The 19,094-nt window shown below is 39.3% G+C and overlaps 1 protein-coding gene across 4 annotated transcripts in view; it reads left to right on the top strand.

Annotated features, from left to right (window-relative positions):
* Nucleotides 1-19,094, top strand: part of ACACA (acetyl-CoA carboxylase alpha) — a 172,399-nt gene that overhangs the window by 139,528 nt on the left and 13,777 nt on the right. For all 4 annotated transcript variants that reach the window (XM_060135650.1, XM_060135647.1, XM_060135649.1 and 1 more), the window contains 6 exons: nt 202-243; nt 1,524-1,739; nt 3,437-3,592; nt 5,927-6,130; nt 10,675-10,830; nt 12,380-12,526. In XM_060135650.1, the coding sequence (XP_059991633.1) occupies nt 202-243; nt 1,524-1,739; nt 3,437-3,592; nt 5,927-6,130; nt 10,675-10,830; nt 12,380-12,526 (921 nt within the window). The remainder of the gene's footprint in view (nt 1-201; nt 244-1,523; nt 1,740-3,436; nt 3,593-5,926; nt 6,131-10,674; nt 10,831-12,379; nt 12,527-19,094) is intronic.

The raw sequence follows: 19,094 nt of genomic DNA, 5'->3' as shown, positions 1-19,094 counted from the left end.
GGTGGTTCTCAAATTTGTAAGTGGGGTCAAAGTGATGGTTACCCAGAGGATCGTGCATATTCCCCAGGCCAAGCCCAGGTAAGGAACATGTTTTCTAGGCACTTGTTTTCTAGATGCTTGACAGTTTCTGTACTATGTATTTATCCCCAAAGAGCCATATATATGAAGGACTGACACATTTCCCCCACTTCTTTAACACAGAGAGAATTCCCTAAGTTTTTCACATTCCGAGCAAGGGATAAGGTAAGAACTGATTTTTTTCCTCTTTTTTTTTTTAATCTTTGTTTTTTCCTTAAAAGCCCAAGAGTAGCTTATCTTTGCCGTATTTCTTGCCATTCTCCTTCCTCTAATTGAACGTATGCTTCCCTTTGCCTTACATCTGTCTTAGAACTAATAAAGGCTCCCTTCTGAAAGAGTTTGGTTTAGGAAACAATCAAATGTATTGACCTACCCAAAGAAAGTGATAACTTTCAAAATCATCTCTATGCCTTAGGATAATCCTGATGATGTAATATTAAAGGGCTACTGTACTTAGTAGGATTATTCTTGTCACCCACAGACAGTTCGTTTATCCTCAAGTCTTGTTTATGAGCATTTGTTTTTCAATTTTAAAATATAAAATTTCAGACCATGTTGCTTTCTTCCTACTACCAGCTTATGTTTTTGGCTCTCTCTCTCCATTCACTCAATGGACATATACCCTTTACATGTCTAGTTTCAACAAAACATACAGTAAATGTCAATAAAACTTTTTAAAAAGGTAGGTAAATAATTATGTATGGATACAGGATGTCTAGAGCCAAATATCTCTATTTTTAAAAATTGTATGATGTTTGTTTTCCAAGTATTTACTATGTCCTTTTTACTCTGCCAGAAATGATAAGAGTATAAGACCTGCCCGTAAGCGTTTTAGACTCGTTGGGTAAAACTGAAATATTGGTATGTGAAATAGACATTAATGTGAAGCAGTCTGGTTTACTGTTTTAAAAAAATGAATTATGAAGGCTTTAAATGCTACAGGAAATCTGAGGGAATTGGTGTTTTTTGTTTGTTTTTAATGGAGAGCATCACCACTTGTAAAAGCATAAATGATGAAAGCTTGCAAAGTAAACAGGGACTTTAGTGCCTAATCCTATGTAAGCTCTAGCATTTTCCTTGTATGTAGCTCCTTTTTTTTTTTTTTTTTTTTTTTTTTTTTTTGCGGTACGCGGACCTCTCACTGTTGTGGCCTCTCCCGTCGCGGAGCACAGGCTCCGGACGCGCAGGCTCAGCGGCCATGGCTCACGGGCCCAGCCGCTCCGTGGCACGCGGGCTCTTCCCAGACCGGGACATGAACCCGTGTCCCCTGCATCGGCAGGCGGACTCTCAACCACTGCGCCACCAGGGAAGCCCCTATGTAGCTCCTTTTTTGACTCATTGGCACATCATGGCTTATGTTTATATTTTTAAGCATCCCTTTTACATACACTTTCATAATATAATTTTGTAACTGCCTCCTGTGAGCTGTTTTTTCTTGCATTCAGTTTGAGGAAGATCGAATCTACCGTCACCTGGAGCCTGCCCTAGCTTTCCAGTTAGAGCTGAACCGGATGAGAAATTTTGACCTTACTGCCATCCCATGTGCTAATCACAAGATGCACCTGTACCTTGGAGCAGCCAAGGTGGAAGTGGGCACAGAAGTGACAGACTACAGGTTCTTTGTCCGTGCAATCATCAGACATTCTGATCTGGTCACCAAGGTGGGTGCTGTACTTTAATGGGAAGTTATCCCTGAGGGAAGGGATAGAGAAACAGGCATGGGTCAAAATCAGGTTTTCCTCTTTTGAATCAAGGCTCTTGTTCCCTTTCATCCTACTCTCCAATAACCAGCAGAAGTCTGAGAGTCATTTCTCTCACAGAAGTAAATATTCCATGTAATGAAGGGCTTTTTCCCCCTTTAATTTGTTGTCTTGGTAATGGAAGCATGATAGTACTCGCTTGAGAAAATGAAAAAGCATGCTAACAGAGAAATCACAGGGAAGGTTAGATGATGATAGAGGATAAGGAGAAAAGTTAGAGGTGACCCCATTGTAAACCTATCTAGAGATGGGGTGCTTTCTGTACATAGCAAGGTGCTTGCTGGTGTGTTAGTTGTTACTGCATCCTATAGCTATAACCTTTCTGCAGTTTTTCCTTTCTAAACAGATTTCCTTTCTAAACTGCTCTGTTTGCCATATGTGAGATATAACCCTAGTGGGGTTGCTGCTCTGGGGATGCCCAGCATCTCCACCTGTTGGAAGGAAAGGATACATAAGAGGCAGGAGGAAGGTCTGGCAGGTCTTTATCTGACCCTTGCCTGCCCCTGCTGCCTGTGGTCATTGGGTTGACCCTAGGGAGAAAGGTAATAACATCTGCAGCAGGTGCCTTATGACTTGTGACATGCTACTGCTTAAGTATGTATAACAGCTGTTTCTTTTTTTTTTTAACATCTTTATTGGAGTATAATTGCTTTACAATGGTGTGTTAGTTTCTGCTTTACAACAAAGTGAATCAGTTATACGTATACATATGTCCCCATATCTCTTCCCTCTTGTGTCTCCCTCCCTCCCACCCCTCTAGGTGGTCACAAAGCACCGAGCTGATCTCCCTGTGCTATGCGGCTGCTTCCCACTAGCTATCTATTTTTACTTTTGGTAGTATATATATGTCCATGCCACTGTCTCACTTTGTCCCAGCTTCCCCTTCCCCCTCCCCATATCCTCAAGTCCATTCTCTAGTAGGTCTGCATCTTTATTCCCATCTTGCCCCTAGGTTCTTCTGATCATTTTTTTTTTTCAGATTCCATATATCTGTGGTAGCATACGGTATTTATTTTTCTCTTTCTGACTTACTTCACTCTGTATGACACACTCTAGGTCCATCCACCTCACTACAGATAACTCAGTTTCGTTCCTTTTTATGGCTGAGTAATATTCCGTTGTATATATGTGCCACATCTTCTTTATCCATTCATCTGTTGATGGACACTTAGGTTGCTTCCATGTCCTGCCTATTGTAAGTAGAGCTGCAATGAGCATTTTGGTACATGACTCTTTTTGAATTATGGTTTTCTCAGGGTATATGCCCAGTAGTGAGATTGCTGGGTCGTATGGTAGTTCTATTTTTAGTTTTTTAAGGAACCTCCACACTGTTCTCCATAGTTGCTGCATCAATTTACATTCCCACCAACAGTGTAAGAGGGTTCCCTTTTCTCCACACCCTCTCCAGCATTTATTGTTTGTAGATTTTTTGATAATGGCCATTCTGACCGGTGTGAGATGATATCTCATTGTAGTTTTGATTTGCATTTCTCTAATGATTAATGATGTTGAGCATTCTTTCATGTGTTTAACAGCTGTTTCTTTATTGCCTCTTTTAAAACACATTAATGTTGGTGGTGATTTTCTTTGCTGCATAGGAAGCTTCCTTTGAATATCTACAAAATGAAGGGGAGCGGCTGCTCCTAGAAGCCATGGATGAGTTGGAGGTCGCTTTTAATAATACAAATGTCCGGACTGACTGCAACCACATCTTCCTCAACTTTGTGCCTACAGTCATCATGGACCCTTCAAAGGTACATTTCTCCTTAGCTTCTCTGCCAGCACTCGCCAACACAAGCCGAGAGATTCATTCATATTTCTTTGCACTTGGACCTGGAAACAGGTACTCTCGGTCAGCTGATTGAACCCTTGATCTTTAAAGTTTACAGAATGCTTGTAGGACTGGGTTTCTGGGATGGTGTCAAAAATGTGCTATGACCATTGAAAGCAGACCCCCAAACTGAAGGTGGTACGATGTTAATAATGCTGGTCACTTATTTGCAGTAGAAAAATGCAAAACTTCTTCCTCTTCTTCTGTTGGTACCTGTTTTATGATATTTGCTGTGATAGCAGTCCTATTTTATTTAATTCCCTAGGATTTCTCATCTGGAATAACTAACTTTGCTATTATAGGGCATTTTGGCAAAATTACTGCTTCTTTTCACAGGTTACCTGGTGGCCTTAGGGAAGTAATACACCTTCCCAAAGTGTCTAACTTAGTTCTCTTTAGTATTTTTCCATGGAAAGAGAATTTGTTTGGTATGGAATTCCACATATATTTATGTATGTTTTCTTCCCTGAGGCTCTATTCTAAAATGCATTCCATATAATTTGAGGAAGGAAAACAAGGTGATTCTGTACTTGACCTTTTATCTCAGGTGCAATAAAGGCAGGTTGCTCTCTGTTTCTGTTCTAACCTTTTCATGCTATTTTGGAATTTGAATAGGAGAACGCTTTCTCCTATTGTAGGCATGGACTTTTGCTTTTTGAACTTAACATCTAAGACCTGAGAAATCGTTTTCTACTTTTTTTGTTCAAGACTCCAAACTACTGATTGGTTGCTTTGTCTGTCAGGAAAGCCAAGGACAGGACTACTCATTGAGTTTCATGAAGTCTCATCATCCAGTTTAAGTAAAGGTTCTCCTGAGCATTCTGGGACTGATGAAACTAGAAGACTTAAAACGTGCCCTGGACACTATATAACTATATATATTTGTAGATATGACCTATCATTTCTCAATGAGTTTTTGCTATCAGCCTCTCTGTTTCCACTCCAAACACTCATATGCCCTGGCTCTGTCTTTCTAATCATAGATAGCTGTCAATTTCCTGTATATAGAGATGTTGACTTTTGTTCCCTCGAAAAAAGAATGGATAGATATCTCTTGGTTAACAAGCAAGTGTGGGAATAGAGACGTTAACTCCTTGAAATCCATTCTAAGAGCAGAAAAAAACTACAAGATGGCACACACTTCTGAAGAGCCACAAGAGAAGGGTGGTATGAAATTTTTTAAAAAGATGTTCTGGGCTTCCCTGGTGGCGCAGTGGTTGAGAGTCCGCCTGCCGATGCAGGGGACGCGGGTTCGTGCCCTGGTCTGGGAAGATCCCACATGCCGCGGAGCGGCTAGGCCCGTGAGCCATGGCCGCTGAGCCTGCGTGTCCGGAGCCTGTGTTCCACAACGAGAGAGACCACAACAGTGAGAGGCCCGCGTATCGCACACAAAAAAAAAGATGTTCTAAGAACTTGAGAAAGGATTTTAGAGAGATACTTAATTTAAGAAAACATTAATTTTGAGTAGTATGTCCTAGCTGCCTGTAGCGCTATTGCAAAAAAATTCTTTTTTGCTTTAGTATGTCAATAAGGAAAAATCACATCTAAGGCCATTTGGTTAAAATAACTCGCCAACCCCTGAAAACTAGGGGCACTAAGCTGTCTTGATACAAAGCTTAGAGCAACGAGGGAACATCTGCCCCATCTACTTAAGTCCCAGTTGGACTTGACAGTGACCAAGTTTCAGAGCTCTGTTTAGAGAGAGCATTCTAGCACCACCTACAACTTGCCTTTCTTTAATTTGTGCAATTTACCAAGAAGCATATATTATAAAGTTTAATAAAATTGTATGGAAAAAAGCTCATGGTGGTAATTGCTATGCTGATTTAAGGTCCTGAAAGTGCAATGAAACATAGTTACTGTGCATATAAATGCTACTTAATAGCTGTTTAACTAGAGATTTTATTCTTATTTGGGGCTTTCTCTTAAATCCCATTTGTAATTTTAGATATCGCAGATCTTTGACATACAATATGAATATAATTGGGAAAGGGGAAGGGAGTTGCGCGGATTTGGGTGTCGTGAGCCAGAGAAAACCACTCAAATGCCAGGCCAGCATGAAATTGTCCCTGACTCGTTCTAAGCAAGAGTAGGGTTGGGGAGAAACTCTGTGACTTTTTGTAAGGAATGCATGGAGGACACATCTCCGGAAGCCAGCATCTTTTCCCATTCCTCCCTTCCCAAAGATGGGCAGACCCAAAACAGGTCCTAGTTACAAGGGATTTAAGTTTTGTGCTTGGCGTTGTGTTTGTGTCAGATTGAGGAGTCTGTGCGGAGCATGGTAATGCGCTATGGAAGTCGGCTGTGGAAGTTACGTGTCCTCCAGGCAGAACTGAAAATCAACATTCGCCTGACACCAACTGGAAAAGCAATTCCCATCCGCCTCTTCCTGACAAACGAGTCTGGCTATTACTTGGACATCAGCCTGTACAAGGAAGTGACTGACTCCAGGACCGCACAGGTACAGTAGTCAAGCAGGCTCCTCAAAGTTTTGACTTGGTCCTAGAGAGAAGCCACTTGTTACAGAAAGACCCAAACTCACAAATCCCATTGTTTCACCTAGTGGGGTTATCCTCTCTTAGCTTAAATGGTTGCATGAATTTGAAACACTTCATTTGCCTCATAAGATGTGCCACTGTCCTAATCATGGATGTTATGAGACCCTTAACCTTTTGTCATGTATTGGTGAGCCCTACAGGTGCCAAGGGAACCTGACTCCACAGGTAACTGTGCAGTTCAGGGCTCTGTTTTAGAGGGCTGTTCGGCTAATTGAGCAGTCTTGTCTTTTCTGATCTGATTTGTCCTTGTTCCCATTTTCAGCCTATTTAGACCACTCATTGGCAAGTAAAGGAAGGGGAATTGTTGAAATATGAAATATCTCAAAGAAGGAAAATTTCAACGTAATATAGTAATAGCTTTAGCATATCAAGCAGTGACTTTATCTTATTTACCCTTTATTCCATTTACATACATTCTCTTTCCTTCAAAGAGTTCAGAGTATCATATATCTATAAAAGAGCAAAGTGGCAAACTTTAACCCATTTTTTCAGATAGAAAAATTGAGAATATGAAAATGGAAAGTGACTTTCTAAGTAGATTGGTTCTGTGATAACAAAGAATTCCCTTTTAATCTGTTTTACCACCTTGGTTTCTCAATATTTGGGCCATTTGCTATGATACAGGATTTAGGTCAGTTCGCCGTTGCTCACATCTTTTTAAGAACTGGGATGTTAATTGTAGGTCTCTGGCCTGAACTTGGGAAGTGCCTCTCTTCTCATTAAAGGATGAACTTGCTCCTTTGTATGTGTACACAAAGGTCTCATTCTGTTCTATGCATTGGGTGACAGAAAGAGATTATGTGTCTCTTGTTTTTATATATGTCCTTTTAAATCTGGGAACAGCAGTAAGAAAAGATATTTTTTGCCGGTATTTTGAAGATGAAAATTCTAGGTTTGGACAGTTGTCAGAGCGACCTTTCATTTTGTGCTTTGATTCCCAGTTAGATGGTCAGAGAAACCTATCACGTGAGAAGTGAACAGTTAAAACAGAGAGAAAGTGTGCACAAGAGTGCAAGGGGTGAGCAAGAGAAAGAGTATTCAGTAATTTTTTGCTGCATTTGATGTTTTCAGGACAACCTTAAAGACATTTTCAGTCAAAGCTTTCCATGGGCAGGGATGTTTTTAATTAACTTCTGCAGTGGCTTCAAGGCAGATCTATTCTTGTGAAAAATAAGATGGCCACTTGAGATTTTAATGTTTTTGATAAATACGTTTGTTCTTCATAACTATTCCCCCCGCCTTTCTTTTATTAGAAAGCTCTTAGATATCCCTCATGCTGGGTAGTTGTGACACAGGGGCATGAAAGGAGCAGATGCCTTCAATCAGGGTTTAGTACTGTGCCTGGCACAAAATAAGCACTCACTAAGTATCTGAAAGAACGAATGAGCTGCCTTTAGCCTGAGGGAGCGCCCCTCTTCCCATGGGTCTGGCATGTTTAGTAAGCCCTGAAGGAAGGGGGTCTCCCTGAGGCTCTTCAGTTGAGATTCAACAGCCATTGCCGAGCGTGACCTCAAGCCCGACTAGAGGAGGGGGACCACAAAAGGAACAGCTTCTAACTCAGTTCTGGTACCCTGAAAGCCTACTTGATGCTTCTTGCCAATTTGTTTTTTCCCTGTCTTTGCTCTAGTGAGTCATTATATGAATTTAAAACAATATAGAACCATGTGTATCATTCATTCATTTGTTCATTAATTTAACATTTATTGACCACGTATGATGTACCAAGCAGTGGATACAAAGATTAAAAAGTGGTCTCTCTTCTCAAGAAATTTACCTCATGATGGAAGCAGGTGGATAATTAGTTTCTCTCTTGTATGATTATGATTTGTGCCATCATAAAGTAAGTACCAGGCTCTAAGGGAGCAGATTAGAAGGGATCAGAGATTGTTTTGCAAGAGAAGCCCTTTTGATGGCCTCTGGTGAAAAGTGTGTGATAAATAAAATGTGTACCTGTTTTCATGAACTTGTAAAACATATACTTTACCAGTTTTAATTACTATGGCCATTATAGTAGAAAATGGAATTAACATAGACAACATAGATAGATAAGTGACCATTCAGAGGCCTCCAATGCTGTCCATTGCTATCAGCCTCTTGCTCCAGAATAATTTTTTATTCTTTCTGCCAACAAGGAGCAAGGTTGACTGGCTTGAGTTTCAGATTGTCTTATTTCCCTTGTATAGTCTTTGTGGAATTAGCTGTAGTGAACACTGATGTCAGGCAGTCATAGTAGAGAGATCTGAGTAATCCACTGCATAAATCAGTTGATTTCCAATGTGTAGTGTAAGAGGGAAATATACATTTCAAAATCAACTTTGTTGAGGTAGAACTTACATGTAATAAAATGCACTCATTTTATGTGTGCAGTTTAATTCATTGTGAAATTGCCCACACCTGTGTAACCACCATCACAGTCATGATAGAGAACCCTTGACACCCTCAAAAGTTTTCTTATTCTCCTTTGCAGCCCCAGCCCTAGGCATCCACTGATCTGTTTTCTATTATTATAGTTTTGCCTGTCCTAGAATTTCATATAAATGAAATTAGACAATAGGTACTATTTTGTGTCTGGCTTCTGTTGCTCAGCATAGTGTTTTTGAGATTCATCCATGTTGCATGGATTATGGGTATGTTCTTTTTCATTGCTGAGTAGTGTTCCATTTTGTGAATATACCAAAATTTTTATATCCATTCACCCGTCAATGGACATTTGAGGCTTTATTTTTCCAGTTTGGGCTATTCTGAGTAAAGCTGCTGTGAACATTCATTTACAAATATTTGTGTAGATATGTTTTCATTTCTCTTGAGTAAATATATGAGTATAATTATTGAGTCATAGTAAGTGTATGTTTAATTTTATAAGAAACTGCCAAACTGTTTGCCAAAGAGGTTGTACCATTTTAAATTCCCACCAGCAGTGAACGTACCTACAGTTATATTGCTTAAATGACCAGCCTGACTTTATTCCAGACCTTGCAAAACTGTACCTATCTTTCTATCTAATAGAAAGATAAGACCTATAGGTATGTACTTGGAATGTAGTTCCAAGAACCTACTGCTTTGGCTCCTTTTTTTCTTATTTTGATTTGGGTTATCTCCTCTAAGTCCAGTTTTCACATACTAACACCCTGGCCTCACTTAACACTCTGAATCTCTTGAAACATTACTATTTCTACCTCTCACATTACTAAGACAATGCTAATTCTACCTCCCACCTGGTGACTTTCTTCATTGGTCGTGTGCAAGAGGATTGGGAGCTCCATTCTGGTGGGCTTTAAGCAGCCCAAGACAAGTTTTGCCCAGAATAGGACCTGATTGACAAGTCAGTAGAACACATTTGTTCCTCTGATCTAAAGGGCTAAGCATTCAGTTAACTGAACTGTACCCAGGATATAGGAGAGTACTTAATTCTCTTCTAATGCCTGTTTAGCAGATCTGCAAATCTATTCGTTAGTGGTAGACTTAAGGCCTGAATAAGTATGTGGGTATATACACATACCCTCACATCCCAATCTGCATTTGTATTCACTGCATTGGGAATCTATGTTTTGTGTATTCATGCATAAAGTGCCTAGTTTAGTGTCATACAACCTCTGGGCAATCAATAAATATTAATTGAATTGAAATAATGGCATCCCTTATAAATATTCATAAGCAAATAAAACTGTCTAAATATATGAAATATGAAGTACTCTTCTAGAAATATTTGAGTTAAAATAATTAAAAACTGGTGTAGTGATTTTATTATATGACAATATAGGTATTGCAGGAGCTATTCACTAGTTGTAGACATAGTATACTGGGGGAAATATGTATGTATATTTTATATATATTTTTTAATAAATTTTTTTTTCTTTTTTACTATAGCCTGTGTCTTATGAGCTAACAAGAATTAGCTAGCTAGATGGATGGATGAAATCCACTTGTGTCAGAAATTTTTGAAGCCTTTATATAGCTAATCGTACTTATGAAGCACCTTCTAATCAAATAGACTAAAGTGTAGGTGACCTGGTAGAGCCTCAACCTGGCCTTCTACCACTGGGGAAAGAACAGAATTCCCTTTAGTGCTTAGCTGTTCCTCAACTTAAATACTAGAACTGCTTAGCTGGTTAGTTGACATGCTTTGTTTTTGAATATATGGGATTCAAGTCACTTTAGAAGGCAAGCATTGTCAGTCTGTCTCTGAAATGTGAAACTTACACTGTGCTTTCTTGTTGATTTCAAAAGTGTGATGTGTGGTTGGTTACATACCATCTTTTGGAGTTGGTTAATCTGTAGAGAGGTGAGAGCACCATGTACCCAATGTTAAGAGGCATATCTTAGCTACTCAACCCACCAAAAATGTGTTTCAAGAAATAACATTTGTGAAGAAAAGTCCCTCTAGGCAGCTGATCTGACTTTTTCCCCCTGTCTTTTAACTCCCCATGCCATCCTCTTTTTCCTGCAGATCATGTTTCAGGCATACGGAGACAAACAGGGACCATTACATGGAATGTTAATCAACACTCCATATGTGACCAAAGACCTGCTTCAATCAAAGAGGTTCCAGGCACAGTCCTTAGGGACAACATACATATATGATATCCCAGAGATGTTTCGGCAGGTAAAGGTGGCTAACGGTGGGGGAGATCTGACATGTGCCAAAGAGGCAAGATTTTTCCTGAATTTTCATCAGATGCAGCTTAGACTGGAATAGGGCGCTTCCAAAAGGCAGGAAATATCTTGACACTGTTCTCACTTCTATCCCTTTTGGGATTGTGACTGCCAACTCAGATGTTGGGTGGTTCTTTATGAATTAACAGGAAGAATGGTGAGAATAGAGGCCTCTGTTGAGTAGAAAAGAGTAAACTGAGACCACATGCCTGCGATGGTAGTTTACGATGACCGGTGTAAGGAGTTACATTTAGGTGTCTATTTCCAAAGCCTATATTCAAATCAAAAAGAGATTTGAAACTCGAGTTCTCGTTTTCCTATTTTCCAAGATAACCCAGGTCTCTAACTGATAACCTAGGTTAGTATGATGAGAATCAATATATAACATATACAAATAGATATAGAGTTCATGGTACACAGTTTAAATTATCAGTTCTTTTGTGGGAGATTTATTATAGCTCAATAAAAACTAGTGTATCGAAAGAATACTGAATTTGTCCTTAAAAAAATCTGTGAACATAGGATTTTTCCAAGTCTCCTAGTCAAAAATACCATTGTTACCACATTTGAATTTTAATAAAGTAATACATGCGGTCTTAGTAAATAGTCTTTCTGTACTTCCTGTATTATTCAGAAATACAAGAGATTTCCTTTATGTAACCATTTGTTTACAAGGTCTCTCCCTTGAAACATAGCTGTCTTCGTTCAGTATTACCAGCGTTGTTAGCCTAGAAGTTGAGTGTTGATTCTGTTCCCCAGTGCCATAAAGAGAAATCGCATCCTATATAATTCTTCCTATAGAATAGACATAAACACAGTGATTTGGACTTGTAAGTATGAATGAGTCATATTGGTTTGAAATGTTGCTTTGAGGCAAGCCGAGAAACAACTAAACTAGTTCCCACTTCATGCAGCAATATTTTTGGTAATATGAAGTTGGGAGTGGAAATTGAAATCGTTTTAAAATGATAGGTGTGTCTCTCTGTTTTCTCAAATTTGAGCAGACTTGATTTGCACATTTATAGTCATACACCTCTAGTGAGCTAATTCCCGTGTATGGGCCTGTAGCTGTGAAAAGATATTAGAAAGAGGATGCTTCCCCTGAACCTCTGGTAGAAACTCTATTCTTGTGTTCTTGGGTTTACTTTGTATTAGCTGAGTGTCATGTCACTTTCCTGGTTATTCTTCTGTAGCCAAGTTTCTCTAGGATTTCTCTTTTTTCAAGAGGGACTGATGCATTCTGATTCATGATCACTCAGTAGTTTGATGTTGTTGGAAAAGTGCCTGATTTTTGGCATGTAAAAAACATTATGTTAAAGACAATTACAAATCTATTTCAACTGAGAATGAGAGCTCTAGAATTTGGTCTAACGTTTAGACACTCAGCAGAACATTTGGAAAAGAAAGAGCAAAACTAGACTGACGATATTTTAATATTTATTTTGTTCATGTTGAAATGCTAATTGTTACTGATTAGTCAAACTTTTCTCCTCCTTTAGTCCCTGATCAAACTCTGGGAGTCTATGTCCACTCAAGCATTCCTTCCATCACCCCCTCTGCCTTCAGACATGCTGACGTACACTGAGCTTGTGTTGGATGATCAAGGTCAACTGGTCCACATGAACAGGCTTCCAGGAGGAAATGAGGCAAGTAGTTGCGTCCCCCTCTCCCCTTTCTTATCTTTGTGCCCACTAGTACCAGCTCTCCATGGGAGTGGTCATTAAATAGTATTAAGATCTGAGTAGTATAGGCAGCATAGTAGTCCTATTGGTAGAAATAGTAGTCCTGTTGGTAGAATTCTTTAGCCAGAGAACATTGACTGGATAGCAAGGAATTATCAGTAGTTTTTTAAGTGTGATAATGGTATTACATGTTTTTAAAATGCTATTACAATTTTGCTTTTTAAAAAAGTATTGTTTTCTGTTAGAAATACATACTAAAATAGTTATAGATAAAATGATCTAATCTCTAGGATTTGCTTCAGAATAATGAGGGGGTGTGAATGTGGGAGTACAGGTGAAATAGGATTGAACTTGAGTTTGTTAACTGAAGCAAGGTGATAGATACATAGGACTAGATTATTTTCTCTATTTTTGTATATGTTTGAAATTTTGAGAGTTTTCTATAATAAAAGCATTTAGAATGTTTCTTGATGTTTTTCCTTATTTGGATACTTACTTTGCATACTGGTGTACAGTTTTTGATATGTTTTTTCGTGCCCAGGTAGTTTCATCTGGTACTGTCGTGAGCATGGTAAATATTTTCTTCTTAAAGGGGCCCAATCAGAACCAGGGGTTTAAACATAAAAGGAGGTAACAGAGAACCCGTGTCTGACGGTTATCCAGGAGTGCCTTTTCTAGCTTTGGATTCCTTTCTCCTGTAGTACACTGTTAATGATGTAAAGTCGTATTCTGCCCTATACCCCACATCCTCCTCAGTGCACTGAGATTCTTCCTGAGTCTAACTATGCTTCTAATGTACAGTGATAACAACAGTAATAAGCCTAAAATGAGATATGTTTTTATTTTAACCTTAGATGTAATCCCTAGATAAATATCGTTCTTAGAAGGAGTAATCTCTATCTGAGTGTTCACCATAAACAGACTGGGTAGACCTTTGGGGATAAATGCAATTTTTTCCCATTTTATGCAATATCTTTTTCAAAAAAATTTCCTATATGTACAAGGTGCGTGGTTGTTCAGCAGGTACACCAGTGGCTGCCAAAAGTAGATGGTTTGGTATTAAGATGGATGCAAGCATTGGACCTGATGGAGAGTATCAGACTTGTAGGAGTTCTTCTAATCTAATAGCAAAGGCGAGAGGCTGGGGAGAAAGGGTGCGTAGAATTTTGACGAGAGTAGGTGTCTGTATACTCATTAACACACAAAGTTGCAGCAGAGGTTTATGCCACTGTGTGTAGCATCTACTTAGTGAACCCCTCAGCAGCAAAGAAAAGCTTCATTGTGCTAGACTTAAATTCTGATTCCTTGAACAGTGGAGTCTTCAGGAGTGGAAGGCACCCTTGTGAACAGGGGACTGCGAGAAAAACGCTTTTAACTAATGTAATTAAAACACAAAATGAGATTTTTGGCCACGTGAAAGCTAGCTGCAGTGCTGTGTGAAACCTCTTGCCATGATCTTTCTGTCCTGCTTTCTCTCTGCTCTCATTCTGTTTGAGCGAATGGAGACTGGGGGAATAGTGAAGTCCCAGAGGGACAGAGCTCTGTTCTTGCTGAAATTACAAGCACAGAGCTGCCTGGGCATGAACATGTAGTGTTTACTCTGCCAGTATGAATACAAATAGTCTTATTATACGGGACTCTGTACCCAAAGACCACACACACACACACACACACACACACACACACCCCACACACACACACACACACACGAATAAAAAAAAAATTAAAGGTTTTTTTTAACCCTTTTAAGACCCAACAAACCTTGGTGCAAAAGGATGTCTTAAACAGCAGCATAGGACTAGGGCTATGAGTAGTAGCGTCAGTACAGGGACCACATGTTTTCCTTTGCCCAATGCTTTAATAATAATCTTGAAATATAGAAATCTAATAGTATTTGAAATTTTTTTTGCTTCTCGTCAGTTCTTACTTTCTTCTTGTCCTCCTCTTTTCCCTCCTTAGTTGCCTGTTTTCTTTGTTCTCTTTTCCTTTCCTTCAAATGGTTGACTAGGATTGAAGCTGAGTGTCAGCTTGCTGTTTCTGAGTCTTTGAGCTCAGGAGGAGTGAGACTGATTTCTTTTGTGAGCACTTAGTGACTAATGCCCGGCGTGGCTGGTGAAGTCAGTCAGTGGCCTTAGCTAGATTATAGGGTCCTGCACAACAAGAATGCAGTTGGGGTATTAGTATCCAACTCGGTTACCAAGAGCTTGAACGTACAATGAAGCATGTCCACTGAGCGACTGACCAATCTAAAGATGGAGTTTCAGCAGTCAGAACTCTGAGGGACAGCTGTGCCTAAGAGATGACGAGATGTCAGGAGGATGTATTTCCTCGTGCTGAGCCCAGTTTTATCAAGGCAAGTTGACTTTCAGCAATTGCCGTTTAATTTTCTTTGGCCAAAGAGACAGGTTTGTCATGAGCTTGGCACTCTACATATTACCCCAAGAATGATGTGAGGGGAAGGAAAAGAGCTCATGTTGATGAGATTGGGAGCAAATCAGTCCTATCCCAAAGAGAATGGGCATCTAACGGAGCCTTGAGAAATAGTTTTATTAGAAAAAGGAATAAAAGATTGACCTGTTAATGTTCTGAGAGCCGAGGCTCAATGTAAATGCGTCAATGCTACGTAGCCATTAAATCATCATAATGTGGTGTTCTCCAAAGGTGACAGCTCCACCAGGTCATCGTGGTGGGTGATATTGCATTACCTTGAAGGATTGGAGTTTCTGGGTTTCAAAGCTAGCACATGGATATAAGGAATACAGGTAAAACAAGAGATTCCTGCAGAGTTTCCCCGTGAATTGAGATGCTTCTCCCCGTAATCAAAGGCAGAAAGCCTGCACTTATCATACCATCGGCTGTGTGGGTAACCAGTCTTTCTTCCCGATTTTTTTTCCAGGACAGTAAATAGGTAAAAAGGTGATGGGACGAGGACTTGGAACAGTTCAGTTCCATTTAGTTTTAGGTAACTTGTTTGCCATTTGAGGAAGAATATTGGCTGTTTCAGCAGAGATGTGACCTGCATTTTGAACATTGTGGCCGAGTTAAAAGCAGGCAAAAGAGAGCTTTTCTGATGTGATGTTAGCTACTCTCTCCTTTCTATTTTCCTAGTTGTCCCTTCCCCACTGAGAGAGATGTAACTGAAGGAATGCCACCTTATGCGTGATGAAAGGTATAGGAGAACACATTTTTCTCATTGTCAGATTTGAATGGCATTGCATTTAGTATGAATTTAGAGTAGGAATAAAAAAGATGTACACCAAATCTGTGAACTGCGCTCCTTGCAAATAGCTCCAAGGATAAGTTGTCTAGGATTTTTTTTTTTAATCGTTTCAAGTAAAGATGAAAATTGAGGAAAATGTGATTGCAACGTAGACTAAACTGATTTCATGCTCCTGTGATGGGCACTGTATGTAAATACACAGCTAGATGAATGTATGCTGTTGAGCCTGGATAGAGAAGAAGCGCAGCTAACCAACAGTTCTACTTTCACTGCTTCTCAATTTGGGGGGAATTGTTTTCATTTTCCTGCCAGTTCGCTAACCTGTTTTGATCATTTGGTGGAAGCTGTAATTGTAGGTGGGAACACTTTGAGTAACAGTTCACAATCCAATGTAGCTGCTTTTCGCACCAAATCCTGTTATTAAAAGGCTCAGGCTAAGATCAAGCCAACGTCTGTAACCGACTTGACGGAGAACAACTTAACTTTGCCTGGTAGGACAAAGAAAGCACTGGCCTTCTTGAGACTGTGTTCTTATATATTCTGAAATGTTATTAGCATTCTTTTATTATATTTCCTTTAACTGCTCTGTGAACTAGATGATGAATCTCCAAATTGGGCAATGCTGAAAGATATGATAGACAGGCACCTTTTATAGCAAAATTAGTGTGGATAGAAATGAGGACCCTGTTTTCCCTACTGTTTCAGAACATGGGCTTTTCAACAATATGAATCTATCCATTCCCTCTCATTGCTCCTGTCGTAATGAAAATCTGCGATGAGAAGATGCTGTGTCTAGAAGCAGATATAATAATTAGGTTTAGGATGTATACTCCAAAAAGGATTGGTAGTTAGAGACTGGAATTCTTGCATGGCATTACATTTTTTCCTTAAAATTTTTCTGAGAGTTAAGTATGTTCCAGATTGAATGCAATTTGATGATCACCTCCACACACACTGCCAGGCTTAAAATTGTAGTGGCTCCAAGACTTTGTTTTTTAAGATGGGCACTAGGTGTCAGGGTTTTTCCTTCTCAGCAGCCTAGCCTTCAGATAAGCCTCTTGAATTGCCCTGTTTGGTGAGGCAAATCCAGCAGTATCCTTCCCTTTTTTTTCAGTTGGTATGGTAGCCTTTGCCTAGTGTTCCCACAACGTGCAATTGCTCTCTTAACCCTTTGGGTGGAGATCTGTTGAATCTTACATCATGATTGCACATTTTTACAGGAAACATTTTTTAGAAAGAGGATGATCGAGGAGGGAAATTAGTAGTATAAATTAAAGTTCGAAGGCTAGCTGCCATTATGACTGGTATCTTGGTTTCAGTCCTGCTTTATGTTCTGGGGGATGAAATGGTGGGGATTAAGAATTCAGTTCTAGAACTGCTCAGCCTTGCCTGTATTTAACTGTCGTCTAATTGTTGGCAAGGTACTGTTGTCCAGTTCCACGAAGGTGTAACTATCTCTTTAACTTATTTTATTATAAAATATTTCAAACTTACAGAAAAATATGGAGTGATATGACAAATATCCCTGCATCTATTGACTAGCTTAAATAAATCTTACCATTTTGACACTGCGTCTCACTTATTTTTGCTATAATCCTTTGAAATCTCTAACTTGAGTATAAAAACAAAAATAAAATTTAGGAGTTGGATAGGGAAAGGAGGTTGGTAAGCTTATGTAAGCCTGAAAGATTGGAAGAAATTAATTAGTAGATCTATTTTGACAGTTCTTAGGCTGGACCTCTTAACCCAAAGGACCTCTTATTTTAGAAAAACCACCATAACCCTCTGTCTTAATTCACTTGGTTGACATTTTCCGTACTCTCAAAGGAATTGCTTGGGCTATCCTGGACTTAAATTCTAGTGCCATCCATGATGCTTTGAAACTGACTGGAGAGAGCGTTTGTGGGCTTGAGTTGAGTAAGGAAAGGGTTGACCATTTCTCATGCGAACAAAACCCAAATATTTTTCTAGTTTAACATTAGGCTTTTGCCTATTGTTTTACTCGATTTAACCTCAGAATAGCTCCATGAATAGGAAGCTAATTTAGATGTATTTTACTGTGCTTTTGTTTCATTCTTTTGAAATCAGTTTACCTTTTCATGCTGGGTGTGGAAATTGAGTCCATATCAGTCTTTTAGATGTGTGTTGGAAAAGAGGCATATTTGTATTGTAGCATGCTGAAGGTGAGCTCTGAAATAGACCCAAGAAAAGCAGATCTGAAAAACAGGATCATGGTCTGTGCACTGACTGTTCAAGTTATAAAAAGAGACTAATGGTCCTTGCCACCAATCTGTCCCTGAAGATGGGAAAATGTTTCTAAGTGCTTTGAGATCCTCGGCAGAAAAGTATCACATTCCACTGATTATATATAAACAGTCATAATTTGCACTTACCTTATTTTTCATCAAGGACTTTAAAAAACCAATTTTGAATCTTTTTAGCCTAGCAAGATAGGAATTTCAAGTACAGAAAAAGACATGTTACGGAATACATGGTAAGATCGTTTTATTTAAAATTATTGTACACTTTTCTTCTTTTAGCCTCATTCTTAGTGAGTGTGTTTGGCTACAAGTCTTTGTCTGAAATGATCTTCAGAACCAAAGTTGAGTCCCTCATTAGAAAAATATTGAGGCTACTTTTGAAAGCTAGGTCTTGCTGCCGTGGAATTACTTCTAATGAATTCCTAACACTGTTCTTCTGGGATGTATATATTTTTCTTCAAATTCCTTCTTAATGTCTGTTATTGGAGCTGGAGAGTTCTCATCAGGTCGATTAGTTGATTTTGACTTATTTCATTAGTAGCAAACCAAGGCCCAATGAGCTTGACTGACCTTGAAAATCCTAATGCATCCCTTGGCCAACCAAAGCAGCACTTGCGGAGGGCTCCTCAGTGCCTTTCAAAAGTCCTTAAAGTTAGCCTTTAAACAAAAGGATGAACTTGCCAGCATTTTCATACACCTTAATTTTTAAGATTTTACAGAAAAAGGGTGTGGTATAGTACCCTATGTCAAGAAATTTTACAGCTCCAACCAGAGGCAATAATGAACATCAGGACAGCAACAGATGACACCAGAGGATGAAGTGTAGCGTGGAGCATCAGAGTTCAACATTCGTTTACGTGATTAATGGGGGAGGCTTTCTGAACTGTGGTAGGCCAGCTTGGTTAATTTCCCTATCAGCCAGTCACTCCGGCACCCCATTTCTCAAATACCACTGGCTTGTATGTGCTCCATTGCATGTGTTTTTAAAAATTGGTATGTTTATTAAAGCATTGTGTGTACATGTGTAAAATTACTGTGGTTTCAAGCATAT

Source organism: Lagenorhynchus albirostris, chromosome 20 (genome assembly GCF_949774975.1).
Source record: "Lagenorhynchus albirostris chromosome 20, mLagAlb1.1, whole genome shotgun sequence".
Lineage (NCBI taxonomy): Eukaryota > Metazoa > Chordata > Mammalia > Artiodactyla > Delphinidae > Lagenorhynchus > Lagenorhynchus albirostris.
This window is presented reverse-complemented; position numbering and strand designations above follow the sequence as displayed.